This window comes from Anser anser (assembly GCF_964211835.1).
Source record: "Anser anser genome assembly, chromosome: 10".
NCBI classification, from domain to species: Eukaryota; Metazoa; Chordata; class Aves; order Anseriformes; family Anatidae; genus Anser; species Anser anser.
This window is the reverse complement of record NC_139730.1, coordinates 16,271,601-16,293,588: the sequence shown is the minus strand read 5'-3', so window position 1 is coordinate 16,293,588 and position 21,988 is coordinate 16,271,601. Positions and strand designations below refer to the sequence as shown.

The window sequence follows — 21,988 nt, the reverse complement described above, 5'->3', positions numbered from 1 at the left end:
CAGTTATTTAAGCCACTTACAACATCTATGGTTCATAAACTGTTTTATTTATAAACTGTTTTCACATGACTGCTGCAGGTTCATTTTGTTAAAAACCACAACTTTCCCGTTGCATACAGATTGGAGTTTATTAACAGACAGCATTTCAGCCCTTCTATTTACCATTCAACTGGTAGAGTGCCCTCCTACACTAGGGCATTTTATTTCACTAAAAAAAATGCCTGGAGATGACAGAGTAACTACAGAGCCATGGGGAAATTAGGCATCCATCTTCCATCAGCACATTTTGGAACCAGTGACTCTGAACCTTCATGTCAAAAAACAGCTAGCCCTGAGCAGGGGCTCGCACTTTTTTCCTGTTAGCTCAATACAGGGAACAACAGGTGACAGAAGAAAGTATTGTTCAACTTAATTCTGAAGTTAGGAAACCTGCAAGATTTGTCCTTCAACAAATAAGTATTCCTTATTTTTCAGAATGGTACTGACTAAAATCAGGTATCCTTGAAAAGCATCATTAAAGCACACTTCTTCAAATACCTCCAACAGCCAGGCTGTGAAATAAATCCTCTAGAGAATGACCAGCATCCATGAGGACTGAGTAAGAATCTTCCCCAAACCCTTACAAAACTTCCGCAGTTTAAAAAAAAAAAAAAGCATGCAAGCTATTCACCCTCTCCCTGTTCTTCATATGAAATTTCTGAGGGAGACTGGAATGATTCAAGTAAGTGTCACCTCCAAAGACAGCAGCTTGTGCTAAGAGCTGTGCATAAGCCATCTTTCTACATAAATACTGTACAAGTCTGTAGAATACATAGAAGGTGGACACTGAAAGAAACACACCTTTCAGCAAGAAGCTTAATACTCTATGACAGATTCAGTCCTATTCAACCTATTCACTGTATATTTTTTTTTTATTTTTTTAAGATCCTACAGTCTTTTCAGTGGATGACAGTGAGGCTGTAACACATGACTAGGCACTGGTGCCCTCTCCTCCTTATGAGACAGTGAGGTAATTTCATAAAAGATTCCATCACCACCACCGTTTAATCTAACTTTGAAGTCTGGCAAATTTACCATTGAAAGGTTCTAATATATCATTGCAGCATTTAAGTGTATGATGTGTACAGCATTTAAGTGTATGAGACTTGCCAAAACATGCTAACACATACCAGGCTATATACTAGTTGTGTGCAATTTAGGATCTAACTACTGTTTTTCACTACACAGCTCCTCACAGCAATAAGTACTGTTCTTTACTTTCAGTGAACAATACACTAAGCTGCAAAAATTTATGAACAAGGTTACAGATTATTCTAACTAGTTCTAAGCTTTTGGAACCAAAAAGTGTGTATTTTAAATTCCAGAACTTCAAAGACTCCCATATGCTTCAGAACTAAATCCTTATACATCCCTCTTCATTACTTTCTAACAGAACATGGCTTTGCCATACTACATAAAACCATCAAGAACATTCAGATAATCTAGAGTCTATTCACACCATTTTTAATTACTTTCTCCAAAATACTTTTACCACTTCTGAACGTTTCTTCTGTTGCACATACAACCTCACATCTGCGCATACAGAGGCTGCTATGCTAAACAACTCCATTTGTGTCACCCCATAATACCAAAAATTACTTATTAGCATATAAATATATATATATTCTCACACACAAACTCATTAAAATCTCCAAATTGAAGGTGAATTAGTGACTCAAACTTATCTTGACAGAGCTCAAACTGTATTCTAGCAACACAAGTTTTACCTCTAGGAAGAAGTGCCAAAGGTGAACTCCCTATAATACTGTAACTTACCACAAAGTGATTCAGGTTCTGAAATAACTTTATTAGTATGACATTCTGACTCTTTAATGTTTTTAAATATTAAAATATATTATAGTTTTTGAAGTATATAGAATAACTTAAGTTTTGCAAGAAGTTAATTTGTGTTCAAGATAACTTTGGGACCTCTGCTTTTTGTAAACATCCCCCTCACCATTAAATGATGAGCTGGAAAAGGTCAGAGGGGCATCGCTCTTTAGTACACAAATTTCTCATGCTGTGTATCTTTCAGGGACAGAACTATTGCGTTGTATATTCATTTACAAAAACTTATACTAAAGAAACTATTAGGTGAGCATACATACATTTCCAAAAGAAATAGAACTACTGCAACATGAAACCATTGAACCAGCCAGCCACCATGAAAAACAAAGCTAATAATCCCATAATTTGAGATTACAGCCTATGCAGAGCACTTTATACTGCACTATATACATAAGGAGGAAAAGGACACACAGAAGGGCAATCCTCCCACTAAGAATGTGATTTTACTGAGAAGGATACTTTTTTAGAACTAGGAAGAATTTGAAACAAGATTACTGGAATGCTTAACATATACCTTAGAACCCACACTGAATCCGCAAAAATCAGGAAGATTTCCAGGTTTGCACTGCATTGTAGAAGTATTAGTATTAAAATTAACAGGTTACGGAAGTGTCCGATTTACTAACTTTAAACTAGGTCGATATCAAAATTGAAACAGGAGATAAGACAGCCCTAAAGAAATTGTTCAAGTGTTCTATTTGGATCCTTTGAAAGCAGATGTAAGGCAACTTGAAATTAACATTGCCTGTTGAATAAGAACATCCTATATATTAATCTCTTTGAAATCATCACACAGAAGCTAGCATAACAAAAGTGCCTAGATCTTGAGATGAAAGTCTCTGAATTGCATGCAAACTCTCAGAGACACAGGCAATTTGTCCTCATCTGACATGAATCTCCTCCCAGTTTATTATGTGTATCATTAAAGATACTACATTAAGTGGTCATTAGTAATAAATCTTGATCATGGAATTAGCTCTCGACTGATACAAATCAGTGACAGGTAGTAATCTAGTTGAACACTCTTTTATTCCTAAGAAAACTGTATAACACTAACATTAAGAACAGGTATTTTTGCTGTTAAGACAAAATTACGAGCATACTAAAAACGGAAGTGAAGAAAGATTTAATATTTGCTACAGTATTAAGTTGCTCAGCTCCTGAATGGATTAATTTGCATGTATCCGCCCTTCTAGGGAGAGAGCTACCAGATACATGACAAACTTTTACAGCCTACCAACCAGTGCATAATTGCTACCCTGATAAGCCTATAAACTTCAGTTATGGATCCAATACCTCTTACAGAGGATTTTAATACCATTGTGGTAATACCATTGTGGGGCATGGGTGGAGCAGCAACCCTTTTTATTGCTGCCTTTGTAAGTGAAGTTAGTGCTAATATCTGAAGTTAGTGCTGTATCTGGTGCCAAACCAAGAGCTTTAGAAAGGGGTACTTCTTCTGTAAGGACGACAGTTATTCTAAGACTCCCCCTACCTCTGCAAACAACTGATACTATGGCTAAGATATATAAGATATCTAAGCAATGCCCAAGCTCTACTGAAAATAACTAGAGTTTCTATTGGTGATAGCTGATACTCATCCAGGAAGAAGAGGAACTAGAATGAACTCATTTTGTCACGGCAGCTGAACTGTCCTTGATTTACTGAAGCAATCTAAACTCGCAACTTAAGTTTACAAAGGTCTGAGTAGTAGGTCCAGCATCCTATTAGTTATTCAAACAGTTCAGTTTCCATTGTGGCAGAGGCTTAAACCCTTTGTCCAACAAATTCAGAGAACTCCAGATGTGTATTTTGAGAAGTAGATTAAGACAAAGCTCAAGCTCACTCTAACGAGCTAAATGGGTACTGCTTGTATGAGATGTGAACAGAAATAAGGATCTGCACACATGAGAGACTACATTGTGACTGTTAATTTGTTTGAATATTAAGGTTTCTATGACAACCAAGAAATGCACTTGACCATTTACAGCAACAGATCATGCACTTTATACAATAAAAAAGTAATTTATGGCCTTGCCTACCTGCAAGTGAATTCCTTCAGCAGGTACACAATATATTGCTCAAAGTCATAAAAATATATATTATCTTTCCTTTAGCATTTAGATACATAAATATTTTACTGAAGAACATGCATCATTTAGGTAAACAATTGCAAGAATATCCTCTAAACACAAGGTTCTTTGACATTTGGCAGTATAAAAGGATTACATAAAGGTAACTACTAAAGTCAAGACAAAACAATACAGCAGTGAACAGTCCATTGTGTGCTAGTCCAAAGAAGTTAAGCACCTCTTGCAACAAGTTACATAGTATATACACACACACATCGCAAATGAAGAAAAAAAGCATCGTTCCATCTGTGTATTCTTCAGTCTTGTTTGGACTCCAAAACTTATTGTTCACTTTTCTGCTCTTGCTTTCCATTCAACTCTTGGTCAACTCTGCTTAGTAAAGAAAGCAATAAAATTAAACCTATCTTAAGAACAAATTGAGTCTGTTAGCTCATATTAAGCAAAACTATTAATCTTAACAAGAAAATGCTGAAAGCTCTTACATGGAAAAAGTTTTAGTAAATAAATACTGAAATGTTAAGATTTTTATTGAATGCAGTCACAACAAGGCTTTAAAATATTTACTTCCCCCTAGAAATGGATTAAAATTAAGAAACCATTTAAATAAGGATAGCATTTGAAAGGTGCAAGTGAAATTTGACTGCACAGCAAGGAAAATAAGCAAGTTTTGTGCTCTTATTAATGAATGCAAGCAGGAATACAAGTTTACAGGTAACACAATATCATCAAGCACTTCTACTTTAATGAATTCATACACAGCAGTATTAGCACAAAATTGTCTTTAATGTTATAGCAATTAAGCCAAGAAAGTAAGAGCATAAGTTGAATCAAAAAAACCAGGTGGCTCCTTAAACTGCAACACTTCTATTAAGTTCTAAGACTCTTATGGAAAAGTTCCAGGAAACTCCAAGAAAAATTCACCATCATACCACTAAAGCTTTTTTTTTTTTTGATATCTGCCTTCGGACTGGCAAACAAAGACAAAGTAGCTTTGCAGAAACCAAGGGATGGTTCACATTCCTCTGATATGTACTTTCCATCTTTATTGTAAGAAAAAGCTACAATTTTAACCATATCTTCTGGAAAAGAAGTTGTGCATGGAAATAATTTTAGAATCAACAGCAGTTCCAAAACAGGAGGCTCAGAATGAGTTTGTCTTCTAACAACCACGTTGTCTAATCTACCTGTTTAGTCTCTTAAACTATAACGAGCCAGTTTCTCCAAAACATTAAAAACAATGACGGTTCTAATCCAAACCCATAAAAAGGAGCAGCAAATATTCTATTTTCCACAGTTTTAAGAACTGTACCTAGTAGATACAGATCCAACAAATCTGGAGCAGTGTTGTACTGTGTTTACCTCCACAGTATGAAGCTACAACTCACCCTGTCCTCATTGCAGTATCTTAAGGAAAACATTTTGACGTGACTTGTAAGACTGATTATAGGAAGTGTATGAACCTGTAAGCTAATGTGAACAGGCTATGCATAGACCTTATAGCTCACAAAATAAATCCACAGAAGAACATCATACTATAGCTTCCAAAGAGACTCAAATATATATATATAGCTGAAGAATTTCTACTGCCATCCTCAACAAGTTTAGTAACCGTTCTTCAACACACTTCCCTTTCCCTACAGTTGCTTTCAACCTGATTAACAACTCACAACCACTTAGTGCCTGTGATCTTGCCTCTACAAGTAAGTTTTTACTTTGGAAGTGGCAATATTGATAGTGTATTTAAAAATTTCCAGTATAACAAACACTTTTACACATTACTGTTCGAATGTTTCAGTTTTACAGCCTGACGTAAATGGGCCTTGCAATACAATTGGGCCAAATGATGCACACTGGAGAAAAAAACAAAACTCTTGTTCTGAATATGTACTGAAAGGGTTTCTTATGTATCAACGTCTTAGAACTTAAGGTTACAACACTGCAAGATCATCACTTAATTGGAGTAATTCCTAGCTCAGTAGCTTTAGGTGCTAGCTTTCACAGAATTTAAATTCCTTTTATTTTTAATATCAGTATTCCTGTTTTTATTATCCAATTTTGACAATAAGCCTCCCTCAACAGTTATGCACATACACAGCAAGAGTTGTCAAGGTAAAGTTAATAGCAAAAACTTGTAGTACATTTGTTAGACACTGAAAAAAGTAACAGCAATTCAAAAAAAATTATCACAGCTGCTGGGGTAACTTGAATGGTTAGCAGGAGACTGAAAGTTAAAATCAAAACCCAGTGCTTATTAGCAAGGAATGTAGGCACTGCAAATACAAACAGCACTAAAAATATTAAATTGCATCTGTGCAAGTTAATAACTAAAGTGAATATCAAACAAAAATACAGCATTAGAACTTGCTCCATAGTTGCATCTCTGCTGACTAGTTTAACTATAGCTTAGCACCTGAAAACAGCTCTTCAGACATCACTTGTTAGAAAAAGCAAAAATGATTAAATCACTTTGTACAGAAGCATGCTTTTTCCTCTTGAAGATGTGGCTGAAAATCCACATACTCACTTAAACCAGGAATCTCATTTAATACTAGAGACTATCTACAAATATACTTAAAACATCCAGGGTGAGGTTTCAGATGTTACATTACTTCCATGCATAAAAATTAGGTCACTAGTGCATGTTTATATTTACAAATGCTTATTCCTTTACACAAGCCAATCAACTGGGAGTTAGTTGCAGTGCAAGTGATCTTATCTAGATGCAACCCTAATCAAAATACAAATATACCTTTTTTGTTTCTTTCTAAACTTTTCTTCTTCATACCTTGGTGAGGAAAAGTTTGATTTCAGTAAATATAAGATATGGAGACCAAATTCAACAGAAGCTGTAAACTAGCATTAGTATCAATATAGTTTGTGGAAACATACCAGGTTTTGAAGTAAGAAAACATTTTGTACCTCCAACATCTTTAAGTTGAGAATTAATTACCATGACATAACATATTAACCCAACACAACTTCCTATACAGTATTTACCCATCACTAAAATTGAAAGCCTGTATTCCTAACAGTTTAAAGCCTGACATTCACCAGAGAAGTCTAAGAATTAACTCCTGTAAAGGCTGAACTTGGGCTGACTTAAGACTTAATAGTTCCTTAGAACAGAAAATAGTCTTGCACGACTTGGAATGACAGCCTGAATTTCCATAACTCATCCTTAAAAATCCCATACAACATTCTAAAAGTAGCACAAGGCCTTGTCATGTCTTTCTTCCCCAAGAAAAAAACTGCATCTGCTCTATGGGATACAAAAATTCTACAGCCGAAAACAAGCTGATGGTTTACTCCAGCAAGCAGCAGTATTTTTTTCCCAACATCTATGTGCCTTTTTCCAACATTTATGTGCCACTCTGTCTAGTGATACTAACACCATCTTTCCTTATAGAGTTCCCAGTTTCCATCACATTTATGATCCCTTACTGTGATACATACTCCATAGGTTGCATGTTACAGCTTCCAATAATTTGATAGAATTATTAGTATTGCTATCTAACTCTTTCAGGATCTAAGTTTGACGATTTCTCTATTACTGCATCCACAAATTTTGTTGATGTGTCATCATCATACCTGATATCAGTTGTGCTGACATTAAAATGGATACTATATGGCAAAGATCTGGAAAGAAGGAAGAGTAGTAGGAAAAGAAAAGACCAAGGACATTGATGCTGCCTTCCCCTCCCTGCCGAAGTAGTTTTAGAAGTACCGTGGGTAGGGATTCAGCATTTTTCCACCACAGCTCTTCATTTAAATTAAATCCCAACCCAAGTGATATTTTACTCCTTGAGCTGTTCTGCATTTTATCATGAACACTGAAGATACCATACATAACATCATTAACATACAGAATTTCTCACTCAAGACCACTTAGCATACAATGGGTAGAACAACTGCAGTGAGATCTTGTCTCCAGAAGACTAACACACACCATAATTTGGTAATCACATAGGACACTGTATACGAAAATCCCTATACGTTAGCATTCTAACTGCTATTACATATTAAAAATGTAGCTCATCAATTGCTCCTAGAGATAGCAATGGTTTAAGTTAAATTTTATTAAATACAGAGTATTGTGTTCAAACCAACCACTGAATATATTATATACCAGTTCCAAAACATGGTCAACATAGAACATGTTTGAATAAAGAACGTACTGTTTTATGCATTCTGGGATGCCAACGTATTCCATGGGGATGAGTTCAGCTAGCTCTGCCAGGGTAAAGACATACCTAATTTTTTGGCTGAATTTTGAGCTGTGGAAGAACAAACGTAGGGTACAGTTACAACTTAAAGTGTTCACTAAGTATTTAACGGTTTGACATTTAAACTTTTAAGAAACAGCTTCCATAGTATTCATAGTATTACCTAATGAAGGGTTTTGTGATGGCCAGAAGTGTTCTGATGAACCAAGAAGGATGAACTATGATTAATGATTTCAGATTTTTCCTTAACCTGAAGAATTCAAACATTAGACATAATTACTAGAACATTAAAGGTAGCATGACAAAGTTCTTGTTTTTTAAACAAAGGGTGCTTTTGCAGTTAAAACTGTATCCATAAATCTAGCATTGACTTTCTATTATTAGAAATTACTGTCCACCAGAAGAAAATACCAGAGAAATGCACAGCTGAAATCAGAAAGTTAAATCAGTTTGAAAACAATGAAATAACATTATAAAGAAGTTTCTTGGTATCTTTTTACATGTCCGTAATGAAGTGGTTAAGAAGGAACCCACCTTATCTTACTACAGTAATCTATGAATGTTCAATTAAATTCTAGATAGTAACAGTATTCACCATTCTAACATTACTACTTTCACTAAAAAAGCACGCCTGCACTATTATTCCACACTGTTTTGGAAGAGCTTTTTGATACACTAAACAATTTGCTTAACAATTAATCTTAACCAGCAAGTACCAGAGCACATTAAACAGCATGTTTTCCTAAACATATATCACTAAACATGAATATTGTGACAAAACATTCCACAACTTCTTACCTCCTGTCAATTTGCTGGTAACATTTCCTAAGCCAGCCTAAGCTTGGCATTTTTCTCCGTGTTGTTGCACCGTTCAGATAAACTATCATATAGTTCTCCGCTACTAGTAGCTCTAAAGTGCCAATTACATACCTGTAAACACAAGGAAAGAAAACCTTCAAATGAAGATTTTTGGATTTTAAAGTAGTTTCTAGTACTGCTCAAATATTAAAAAAAAGTTGTCAGCATTGAGCAACATTTTTTTTTCCTTCCTCAGGAAGCAGACAGTTGCTTCACTATTTGTTACCTTCCCCTCATATGAAACAAAAAGCTTCAAAGATAACAGAACTTAAAAATACCCAGTTTTACAATGTGAAAGTAAGATCCTCTTCAGAGGCATATGACTTACTTAAATAGATTGTCCATTAGGTATCTGTAGTTAGGCTGACTGCTTTCAGGCATAAAGCAAACAGCAAACACAACAATGGCATTTAACCCATCACCATAATAACCTACAAAGAAAAAAGCAGCAGTAGTGACTAAGGTGACTATACCTTGACCACATTTACTCAAAGAAGTCAAGAACACACAGTAAGCTTTTTCATTATTTATCTTAAAGAGCTTTACAAACACTCATTCTATATAGACACATTATATATATAAAGCACCTATCACCGTAATGATTAACATCCTTTGGAATGACTTTGATGGCATGGGTAAGAACAGGATTAATCCTTTTAGTACCTCAGCACTTTTGTTTCCAACGAATTTTTAAAAAGGGCACAGGATCTTGCTTATAATTACAGAAAACCTCAAGGTGATTTTTTTCAGGTTCATCTACTTTTACTCAGCATGTTTAATAATGTTTCAGATAGCCAACTTTTCTTCCTACCTAAACTGCATAGACTGTCTGAAGAATCAGTAAATTGATCTTTTCCTTAGTAGACGTAAAGATAATGCTTTCAACACTCTTAAAAACAAAACACTATAATGAACAGCTAGCCTGTTATTATGTATGCTTGTGTTAGTAGCCTCATCTGAACACGGGTACATTTTGGAACCTTAGTTTATTTTGGAAAAAAATACCTCAAAACAACCATATGACTTAATACTACAAGTGAATAACCACATGAGTCTTTACACTCAAAGTTCTTCCCATGCCACTGCAAATCAGCCGAAAGTAGCAGTTTCAACAGTTCTCCTCAGCATAACACTAATCCTTACCACCGTGACTGATAACTTTTTTGTATGGTTCAATTGCCTTCATGTCCACCCTATGGTCCTGTTCTCCAATCCTAAACATACGCCAGCGTCGACCATCATCTTTCTCCTCCGCTGCTGTGTATTCAGTAAGTGATCCTTTTCTAATTACATCAGTAGTTTTCGGTTTTGGAAGGTCATCTGCCAAAGTTAAAACACGTTCAAAATCCATTATGAATACCACATACAGTGGCAGTAAATAACAACACAGGTTAACCACTTTGCTATCTAATCTATTTTAAGTCAGCTGATGTGTTTGGCTGAAAAATAATAGTTCCTTCAGTCATTACAAAATAGGATCTCACTGATATCAAATTTAATCAAAACACTGTTAGTTCTGTTTTCCATAAACAGCATTTTTTTCTTTAAAATTGAATGGCAAGCTTCTGGTCACATGGGAAGCCTGCTTAATTGTCAGCTTTCAGAACACCAACCTTAATGAATTACACCACAATAGACAAAGTGGTTAACTCAGTGATAATTATACAGGTTACTAGATCACAAATTTACATAAAAGCGTAATTTTAGACATTGACACTATCTTGCAAGCAGACATGCAGGCAGATATATTAGAAATTAAATCTAATTCATATGTGTGCAATCAATATATGAAATTTATGCTGACAGCAATCTGTGAAAAGAATTTGCTCCAATTAACTTATGATTCTTGACTTTGTTGCATAGACCTTACCCAAAGCGAGAAAAACCTACTGCAAGTTAGTTGTCTGTTCCCAAGACAAAGCTGTTAACTGAAACTATCCTTCCAGGAAAATGAGGGCAGCAGCATTAAAGGAAGAAAAGACAGAAACCCTTTTCAGCCATTTTTAAAAACAAAGCACAATTATCTGGAACATTTCCTTAGCAGCACTGCAAACTTAATCTTAAGTACCAACTCTTCTAATGTACTAACTCTACTAATGTACTAAAACGAAAATTCTTTTATACAGGTAAACCCACAGTCTGTTATGAGAACTTCTCCTGCAACATCTTAGTTCTTTAAAGTAAGCATTTTTAATATTTTTTTTCCTCTATTTATAAGCTACCTTGGAATGAAGAACATTTTTCATTCTTAATACAGAGCTTCCTGTTTACTCAGGAATTTATTGTATTCACAGCATAAAATAATTGATGTTACGTGTTTACATATCATTTTAGAGACACTAAGTCATAATGTTTATAGAAGTTAGACTCCAACTGTTTGACTAAAGCAGTAGTTCTTAGTTTACATAGAAGGGCCCAAAACATAGTTAAACTGCAGGTTTGTAGTTTTTAGTTTAGTGTAGTTTGTAGTTTTTGCAGTTGTGCTTCAACTCCTACCCAAGACTTATCTCAAGTAAAATTTGAGTCACCAGGTTTTGCCTGTAAAGACCAGATGAAGGGTCTACTCATTCCTTAAAATTAAGATCATTCACTTAACACCTCTAGCATGCCTACAACTAAAGTAACTTCAGAGTCATTTCAAAATTCCCTGACAAAAAATAAATTTTCTACCACTTCTAGTCAATACAGAAAGCATGCAAACTCTAAAAGCTTCTGACCTTCCCACATTTTTATTACAGTAAAATGAGCTCAGAGGTGTTAGTCATTTTTAAAAACAGACCTCTTTAAATACAAACGCTTGCAATTGACAAATTTCGGATTAGCTAGTCTATAATCTGTATCCCTCTAAATCATTTACCTCCATTTAAAATAGATCTATAATAAATGTAAAACATGTATATATTTTGTCACAATTTGGTTCTTAAAAACATATTACAATAGAGCAGGATTCTCCATAACTGAGTTTAAAAAGTGTTCAATGATATTCATGTAAGTTTATCTGGAGTTATGGTTATTATGTTTGTCTGTTGTTTACTAGTCATATTCTGATTTGCTCTTGAAAAATTCTTTGTCCCCATTTCCAATCTAATCACTCCCATTACCATTACAAGAGTAAAAACCGAGGCAGTTATTTACCCTCTGAAGAACCGTAGACCTGTACATAAAAAAAGATAAATACTTTATGGCACTAGATAAAAGCAACAAAACACTTACCTTCCCATTCAAACTCATTGCTATTCTCTGAAGGAGTATCTAAGTCATCCAAATCAATCTCTCCACTCTCATCCAAGTCAGACAAAACAGATTCCTCACTGCGATCTAAAGTTAAACTGATATCTGGTGCCACTAGTTTCTTCCTCACTTTGAAACCATTAACCTCTGCATTTGAAAAAAGCAAATCAATTATTTTCAAAGCCAAGCAAGTTTAGACAAGCAAATTAACAAGACAGAACAGCACAGCGCTTCCCCAAAGTGCACAATAAATTAATGCCCACCACATCAAAAATATATATTTAGAACAGGAATTAAAATAAACAAAGGGTGAAAAACAAAACTTCAGAGACTTAAGTTCAAGTTCTTAACACCTTAAGTTTAACCAACTGCATACACGCTACAATCACAGAGGAAGACCACCATACTACCAGCAGAAGAAAAATCTGAAGTGCTGCCACCACTTAAGTGACTGTTACCTATGACAGCTGTATCAAAGCTCCACCAAAGCTGCTCTAGACATTATCCCAAGTGCTGCAGACAGTGCAATAGATTCATGTTCTAGCACTTTTTTTTTTTTAGGTATTGGTAACATCATAACCATATTTGAAATAAGTAATATACAAGGTGCAAAGAGAAAAAAAGTGAGGCCAACAGACAACACTAAGGGCAGAAGATTAAAAGAAAATGTTAGTTAAATAACACACAGCATGCTTTTAGACAAGGCAAATACTTGCTTGATTTAGACAGCAGTTGAAAGCAGGAAACAAAATAAACAGCCTGATCCAGCACTGGAAATGCCAAAGCTAAAGCAGACAGACAAGATCAAAAAAATTTAAGAACATAAGAAGAGCATTGGGATTATTTCCCCTCTGACTTTTCGGACTGCCAACAATATTAAAAGATCACAAAGGCCTGAAATTTGGAGCAAGACTAAGGTAGGCCCTATCTGATGAAAAGTAGCTAAATAATGAACAAAGATTTTAAAGTCAGTCACAAACTGAGTGCAGTAATTCATTTTTGTCCAATATTACCTGGATAGCTCTGTTCGCAGATAAACCTGTCATTTAGAATGCTGTTCCTTCAAGTCTCACTCAAAAAATAAAATGGAGCTTCAAAACAGCCATTTATATAGGAAGACATAAGCTTTACTGCAGTGAAGTATTCTTACCAGCTTCACCTTCTGTTCCAGCTGCAGCCAACACATCTGAGTCAACAGGATCATCCTCTGGCAGGGGCCTAGTACACAGAATAAAGTTTTTTAATACTTTTTTTTTTTTTATAATCAGCTAAACACCAAAAACCTAGGCCCATGCACTGCTAAAAACCCGCTGTGGGATAGCACTGAATTAAAATATACTTACTGGCAGTAAACTAAGCACCAAAGCAGCAGAAACCTCTTTTATATCATTCAAATTACCAACTGCTCACATGAGCAGTGTCAAAATACTGATTGCTATGGGTGTCATCTTTAAGATAACTTGCTGTATTCTTGCTTGAGAAACTCTGACATTACATACATCACAGAAGTAGTACTCATAGGATGTCTTAGAAGTCAGATTTTTTGGTTTCTTTTTAGATCTAAGCATCACTAGTACTCTTAAAAGTTGGAATTCTGCTCAGAAGCATTGCTTAGTGAAATATTCAGGGTGACAATAAGCAAACAACATTTGCAAAAAGCTACTACATGAAAATAAAAACAAAGTCAAACTTGCATTTTCACTTCAGTAACACTGGAAAGTTCAACAGTGGAATTCTTGTACTAAAAATTAACATAAAGCTATCCCTTGCCAGACAAAAAAAAAATACCACAAAACACTCACAAGACCACTACGTTAGAGGAAAACACTGCAAGACTGAGTATTCTTTTATCAGGAAGATAGAGACAGCTTATTTTGGATGTTATGCATTTGATCTGAACTTAAATTAAAAAACCTTGGAAAATCTTCATCTTGCCATTCTTCCTTAAACTCAACACCTTCCATTCTCCAGCCAACTTAAATCACTAATAGGTAGTCCTGATCAGCCAGAACCTCTTGTCTTCAGGAGAGTGGGCTAAAGAACACCTGCAGGAACGTAACATAGTTCAGTACTATTGCAACTCCAGTATTTACAACACATTTTCATTTAATCACCAAGTTGATATATTATGTGAAAAAAGCCACAAGGGAACAGTTTACAGTTTGCTTTTTTTAAATAAAAAACTGCTTATGGACTAGTATCATAATAATTTAGGTTGGAAGGGTTTTCTTAAGGTCATCTAATCCATCATCCTGCTCAAGCAGAATCAACCTTTAAGTTACAACCAGCCCCCGAGCAACCTCATCTTTCATTTGGAATTACACCAGTTCACTTCGAACTGTGAGAAACCTGACAACTCTAGATTCTATGGGAGACATTGAATCAATATATATTTTAAGAAAAATCAGATGGTCAGATCTAAAATACAATTAAGTTCTTTTTTTTAAAAAAAAAGACTTGAAAGATAAACACTTCCTGAAATAGTGTTTTGTTTATAAGAGAACTCACCCTGGGATGTGCAAGTCAAGCTGTGTTTTTTCAGGCTCACCCATCACCAGCAATAAGGAATCTCCAATAATGGAACAAAATAAACCATTCTGCTAACACACAAGTCCAATACAGTTGAAAATCGTGGCTGTCTTGGCTCTAAAGATTGACAGGAACAGGTAAACTTATCAATGATAAGAAAATAAGAAAAATGGTAAGAAAAACACTAACAAAAACAAGAAACCAAATACAATTTTAAATGCAAAGGCGCAATCGATACAGGACACCAGTAAGTACAAAGCTGGAATACAATCACTATGTGAATTAAGCTCGAGAAAGTTTATTTTTCACACAGGTAAAAAGAAATAAGTTGAACCTACTCTTCTGTAGAACTGTTTATTATGCAAAATCTGAATTTCTCTTCTCCTGACCTGATTACAACCACAGACTAAGTTTAAGACTTGCAATGCTTAACACAAGCTGCTTAATAAAATTTTAGAATACTTTTTTTTTTAATCACATTACCAGAGACAAATAAAACACTAATGCCAAAAAATCATCTTATTTTACTGAAGCTTCCTTCCTTCCCCCACCCAGGAAACCAGAATACAACATCTGGAAGGTTGTAACCCAGTTCTCCTTATCCAGAAACCTTTCGTTGTTTGAGTTGCTCAGCCCCTGTGCAGCCCAGCTGCTGGCAGGATGTGCCTTCACACATACTCTCCAAGAAGTTGTTCTCAGTAACTGTACTCCCAGCTCTTCCTCTTTTTATTTGTCCTTTTTAAATAATACGCTTTTGGGAAGACTTTCCTGCTGCTTGAGTCATGCCACTTTCCTCACAAAATATGTCCTCTTTCATTAAGATGTCAACACTCTCTGAATAATTTCTCCTGAGTACTAACCTGCTGAGTGTTTGCAAAAATGAATTTTAAGTATTTGCTTGGAGATAAAATCATATTTTGATTAGTAGGAACATGGAATTGGTAAGTAGCTCTCCATACATTTGTTTTGGGACACTGAGATGAAGTACTAGAAGTTTCACAAGATATCCCATGCGGTCAAATTAAGAGAATGCAGTGGTTACAATCAGCATGGAATAGACCGTCTGAGGCTAACACAGTTCACTGAAAAGAGACTCTAAACCTAAAATAAAGTCTCAGCTGATTACTTCACTCTTAAAGGGCAGATGGAAAAGAAAACTGACAGAAAGAAGAAACCAACCCTGTCACTGTGCTGGTGGCTGTAAGATGCTACTTTGGAGCTTGCCTGCGCTGCATTCAGACTATACAGTTCCTCCAGGAGTTTAAAAAGAGTTTTTCCCTAAGACCTGAAGTTTTATCACTACACTTTTGATTCATGCTGAACACCAAGTAATACCTACTCATTTCAGATGTACCACATTTCAGTGCGGAAACAATTCCTACCTGCATCTATTTCATTGCATTGAGCTAAGCTTGATATACTAAGGCACAAGGTTTAGAAGTTACTTAGACTACCATCAATTTTTAAGATACTTTTAGAAAATGCTTCCCACGTGACAAGAAACTGGTAATGAGAATTCTTTAGAGGTAGATTTAAAGCAATCATCCACTGAATGCTGCATAGCATAACTGCAAACAACTTACCAGCTGAGTTCCAAGCCCTACATCAGAAAAGCAGAAGATTAAGCTATTTCAATTCCATGTCCTACTTAACAGGCAGACTAAGTAGCTAGTTTGGAAGTTTTGGCTTAAAAACTCGACCACAAAAGCACTTGTCAACCAGAAGAACAAGAAATTAAGGAGGAAAGGTAGTCTTCGGTTTCAGGAAAGTTAGAGAAGTGCTGACTTTCTAGTTGGCTATTAAATTACTTTTTAACATAATATCAATGCTTACAAAGCAGGAAAGTTCTATTTCTGCTCATCCAAAGTAAAGCAGAGTTTAAAACAGTATTCCTATAGCTGCTGTGGTAGTACTGACTTCTCATTTTTAATCTGAAGGTTAAATTTGAGAAGTGCAATGCTAATAACGCAAGTCTCCATTAGTCACGTAGAAGAAAATGAGTTAATTTCTGCCTGGTCCTAGAAGCCTTCCCAGCTAATTCAATGCCACAGTTCCTCAACAGCAAACTTGTCATTTTACTCTCCATTGCTCACTACTCTCCACTTAACTTATAGAACTGGAAGAAATCAGAAGATTGGGAGATATCTAAAGGTCAGAAACTTCAACAAAGAACATCTGGAGGCAGGATTGCCATGCGGCTCTGCTCCTTTCCTGAAGCCACTGGACTTCGGTGATCACCAACGCCTTTTATACTTGCAAGCATCTCACCAGGTAAGCTACAATGTTACACATGGGACCACAACATACAACATTACCACAGGGGAACACAACACTAAAGTCATTTCTCCTCTGCTACAGCTAAGGAAAGGATTTTCATTGCCAGACAAGCAGATTAAACCTATGTAATTTTCCATTGAGGTGTATTACTGCTCACAGCGGAAGCCAAGCTGTGTTCTCATCTTTTCCCCTGGAAGAGGACTTAGCTCCCAGAACGGTCGCTAACACTGATGTGGCTCAGCTAGTGTAGGTGTAAATACCAGGTGTAACAGTGGCGAGAAGACTACTGAACTGCAAACCAAATCAGACAGTGGCAGGTTAACAGACACTCTGATCAGTCCCTGGTACTTAAGAGTAAGAGAAATAACAGAATGCATAGATTCATTTTTGATTAAGACCTTCTACAAGTTTTTTTGTTTGTTTTTTTTTTAAAAAGTCTTCACCTTTGAATTCACAGGAAAATATACAAATAGTAGATAAGCATTAATATAGTCACATCTACTTATCCAACACTGAGACCCATATCCACTCCTTGGTTAGCACAATAGCATTTTAAGTAGGATTAATACAAAGTTTACTCTGCAAGACAACTACGGTGATACGTATGTAACATATTTTTGCACGCAGTCAGGTTGTGCAGAACCCTGTAATTTCTACATATTTCCATAATCCCACTGGCTTTCAGAACGCAGCCATACTCACCACAAACCTAAGCCCCATTTCCCAGATGCAAAGACAGACATCCAAGCCTTATAACTCGCAAGCTTGCGTAACGAGGGGATGCAAAGACCTTCACTGACAGCAAGCCAGCAGTTCATCTGCATTTACTCCCTGCCACCAGCACCACCCAAGGGCACAGAAATGAGCCAGCTGAGCAGGAAAGTTTCAGACTCACGCCGCAAGCACCCAGCACAGCACCGAGCTGCGGTTCGGGAGGCACCGCGGCGCGTTTCCGGGCGAGCAGGGCTGTGTCAGGCACGCCGGGCGCACAGGCCCCGCAGGGAGGCAGCGCGCCGCCCGCCCACCCACCGCCGCACAGCGCGTCCCGCGACCCGACCGAGGCGAGGGGGCCCGGCACCGGGCGGCTCCGGGGAGCCGCGCCCACAGCTCCGGCTGCCCTCGGGCCCTATCGACCGGAGGGGAAGGGAAAGTCCCGGCCCCGGCCCCGGTCCCGGCCCCGGTCCCGGTCCCCCAGGCACGGCTCAGCCGGCGACTCCCGCCCTCCCGCCCCGCGGCCGCACCTGGCGGGCTGGGCCGAGCCGGGCCGGGCCGGGCCGGGCCGGGGCCGCCGCGCTGAGGTCCCGCTGCGCTGCGCGCCGCCCCGCGCGGCCCCGGAAGCGCCCCCAGCGCCCGGCTCACGTGACCACTGCCGCACATGCGTACAGAACAAGTCCGCCCTCCGGCACTTGGCGCGTGCGCGCTCGGGAGGCGGGGCGGTGCAGGGCGGGGCCAGGCAGGCGGCCGTTGGCGGCGCGCGGGAGGGGGCGGGGCCGGCTGAGGCGGGCGGCTCTTGAGAGGGAGGGCTCCTGTGAGGGCGGTGGCCCCGCCGCGGTCTGCCCCTTCCCTCCGGTGCCCGGGGCCGCCCCCTGCCGGCTGCGAGCCGAGGTAACTCGTGGCGCCGCCGCCTGCCCGGCCCCGGAGCCGCCTGGTCACGGGGATGCTGTGCGCGGGTGCGGTCCGGGGCCACAAGGCGGGGAGCGGAACAGAAATTAGTGCGAGGAGTGAGCCGTGCGTGCTGGGCACCGCGTGCCGCCGTGGGCACCCCCAGACGTGGGGGGAGAGCAGGCGCAGGGCTGTTGAGCAAAACCCCCGAATCGCAGCAGGGCGTGAAAGTACGGCCAGCTGCTTGAACGCGGCTGCAGGGGCACGCAACATCCAGTCCGTCATGAAACTGTGGAATCGTGTGACGCTGCGTGTACACAACAGGAGCACAGGGAGCTAGGCAAAACTCGTAATTTTCATTCACCTAATAATGGTAACGATAGAGAGTATTTTTGGTCAATGTCACCAGAAGGTGGAGGTCGAGATGGAAGGAAGGTTTTGCCTTAGAATGCAATCTGAAAAATAGGATGTTTCACCCCACCGGTGAGTGTGTGTTTGGGACGCATCAGCAAGAAAGCAGAACGTTTGTATCAAGCGGACTTTAAGAAGTTTAGGGTGAAATTTCCTAGTTTTAATCAGGATGAACGCCAGTTGATTTCTACAACTGTACAGTTGCTAGAACATGAATACACACATTTCTAGCACCTACGCAATCATCCAGCTACACACACAACTGGCGACTTGCCACTAACACATCGCTACAGTCAGAGAGGGCTGCTAACTCAATGTTTGTCCCTCACAGCTAATGCCTTGCCCAATGGTGAAAGAAGTAACAATAGCAACAGTGTTTGTTTTATTGTAGGGTACGGAAGGAACTTTGAATAAATGCGACGTGGAGAAGAGTAAAAATGTGATATAAGGGTGCATGCAAAAAATGAAGAAAAAGATGAGAAAGGAAAATATTTCTAAAGAAGAATAGAAAGCAGAGGACCCTCCCTTCCCCCCAGCAAAGATAAAATCTAAGGATAACAGGAAATAAAGCAATTAAAGTAAATTGGTTAGAATATTTTTAAGGACTTAGTATAATTCACAGCAAACAGCCAGAGGCATGTAGACATTATTGTAACATAAACTTATCAGCTAATAGTTATAAATATAAAGCAAGAGCTAGCTTAAATATAAAGAAGGAGTATATAACTACTGGTATGAGAAATCCAGTAAAACAGTAATGGGAACCAGCAAAAAGTAAACAATATTTTATTATTCCACCTCTGTTATGTCCCTTTTTTGCATTTATGGAAGTAACTGCCACAGAAGATGACCAAGCAGCATTATTCAGTGCTTACGGATGTTACATTTTTCTGTCTGTTCCTGGCTGCAAACTTATTATTACTAGTGTACCTACTTTAGAATATCCCATGGCCATATCATCCTGGTTTTTACTAGCACAGGCATTTCATGAACAGTTTGTATTTAAGACAATGTATTTAAGACTGAGATCTCAGTCTGCTGAATCGGACTGTTTGTGAACAGTTGGAATTATTCCAACCTGAGCTGGGTTTAACTGAGCTCTGAAGATCAAGGGTATCTGTGACAATCTTCCTAGTCCTTCATCAGACCAGTAATATATAAAGGGCCGCTATTATTTATTAAGTCAAAAGGTTTAAAGTCTTCCAGCAAATGAAGTTTTAAGAAAAAATGTTTCATACTAGATCTCTGCGTGCTTTTCTAAATGTGATGCAATTGCTGATAAACTCAAAACTTTCTTCAAACTGCACAGAGGGTGATCGTCTGCAGGACAATTCCAAACTTGTGTCATGATGGTCAGCAGAGTTGTGCAATTTCTTATTTCTTACACGGGGTGGCACAGTATAGCTGGAAATCTATCGGGTGTTCAGGCGTAACCTAGAAAACAAGCAAACAAGGGGTCAGAGACAACTACTAGGGGATGTTGAATAATTCTATTTTTAAACATCAGACAATTGCAAATATAAGCAGATTCTTACATGAAAGCTTTATCAAAGAGAACAGGCTTGTGAGAATAATGCTCTGTCACATGAATTTTGTCTTGTACATGGGAAAAATCAGCTGTTACACAGCTTCAGGTCTGGAATAGTTCACAATTAATCTTTAAATAGAAAATAGCCATCAAAAGGTACAAAATACAAAAATCTTCACATTTTCCTGGTCCTTTCCTATTATTTTTTTTTTTAGAAAAATATTCAGTAATATTAAACAAACAGGTTAAAAAATGCCCCCTTTCAGGTGGTTCAAGCAACAGCTCAGAAACGCTGAAATTCAAAAACATACATTTGAAAATCCTTCTCGCATGGATCTGGACACATAGACTGCATTTGTATATAATTCCTCCTGGCTGTTTTACCTGTAGAGAGAGTATGAAAAAAATTCTTTTTCAATTTTTTTTTTTTTTGACCTTTTTTGATAATAAGGGCTTTGAGCTGCAGTTCACCTGTGCTTCTGTAGTCTATGCACATAATTTGGCTCCTGTCTTAGACACCTGTGATACACTGTGACAAGAGCAATGTATTATATAGTAATAACTTTCAGATATGTGGACGGGAACTAGGTAGTGTGTAATATTTTGAGATTCCTTTGATATTCCTGTAGGGTGCATCATTACCATCTTTTTTAAGTCATGTATAATACTGTAATCAGTTGTCACGCTGATGTAACTAGCTAAATGTGATTGGTAGCTGCATCCTCTTTGTATATCATGGAGTAAACTGTTGAGCAGAAAGTGACCCTCATCATGGTCCTTCTATGTCCAGTGAATTTTATCCCAAACCTCCTAGAGCTACTTCAGGTAGAAACCACGATGCTGTAGTGGACTCGTCCCTCATAATCAGGATTGCACTGCACATGTCTCCAAGCACTGGATGTCCTTCCTCTCATTTTGCCTTTTTCCGTCTCTCAACAAATATGTTGTTGTTAATAAGCAGTTAAGATAGAAACCGGGTTGAAGTGAAGATCTTGGTTTTGGAATTCAGCTAGGAAAGTACAAAAACATAAAGAATGTGCACCTTTAATAAGTCAAACCAAACCTCAGACCTTTGCCATTTCAAGGATACAGCTATTACCTCCACTCAGAAGAGTCTGTTTATCTGTTTGTGTTTCATTTTTTTTAATACATTTTTCTTATCAGAGAGCATCACAGTTTGTTGGATACAAATAGTAACAACACTGTGAGACAAAGCAAGATGCAACTTACTAGCCATGAGAATTTTAATATCTGCATCTGTGGGAGAGGATAATGGTTATGTTGTTCACAGAAGTTACTGATATTCTTCATTAGCATTTAAATAAGCTTTCTGCGTCTGCAGGTGGACA

General features: G+C 37.9%; 2 protein-coding genes across 18 annotated transcripts in view; one reads left to right on the top strand and one right to left on the bottom strand.

Moving 5' to 3' along the window:
- Window positions 1-21,988, top strand: part of GCNT3 (glucosaminyl (N-acetyl) transferase 3, mucin type) — a 42,996-nt gene that overhangs the window by 17,107 nt on the left and 3,901 nt on the right. For 5 of the 7 annotated variants that reach the window (XR_014588811.1, XM_083851052.1, XM_083851050.1 and 2 more), the window contains one exon: window positions 16,936-17,794. The gene's annotated coding sequence lies outside the window, so the exon portion shown is untranslated. Of the gene's footprint in view, window positions 1-11,187; window positions 11,242-16,935; window positions 17,795-21,988 lie in introns of those variants that run through there. The other 2 variants (XM_083851049.1, XM_083851053.1) reach the window with 2 other exon arrangements.
- BNIP2 (BCL2 interacting protein 2) lies at window positions 27-18,498 on the bottom strand. 11 transcript variants are annotated; one of them, XM_083851062.1, is made up of 13 exons: window positions 18,340-18,498; window positions 14,801-14,938; window positions 14,207-14,337; window positions 13,443-13,510; window positions 13,009-13,077; window positions 12,275-12,439; window positions 10,205-10,381; window positions 9,390-9,492; window positions 9,002-9,133; window positions 8,367-8,453; window positions 8,156-8,254; window positions 6,730-6,765; window positions 27-4,352 (listed from the first exon to the last, which is right to left on the bottom strand). In XM_083851062.1, exons 3-13 carry the CDS (start codon window positions 14,254-14,256, stop codon window positions 4,301-4,303), a joined length of 1,038 nt encoding a protein of 345 aa, XP_083707188.1. In that variant the 5' UTR covers window positions 14,257-14,337; window positions 14,801-14,938; window positions 18,340-18,498; the 3' UTR covers window positions 27-4,300. The 11 variants fall into 11 exon arrangements, with proteins under 11 accessions (XP_083707188.1, XP_083707193.1, XP_083707192.1 ...); XM_083851067.1 differs by having other exon boundaries at window positions 27-4,349; window positions 18,340-18,497; XM_083851066.1 differs by lacking the exon at window positions 18,340-18,498 and adding an exon at window positions 17,994-18,262.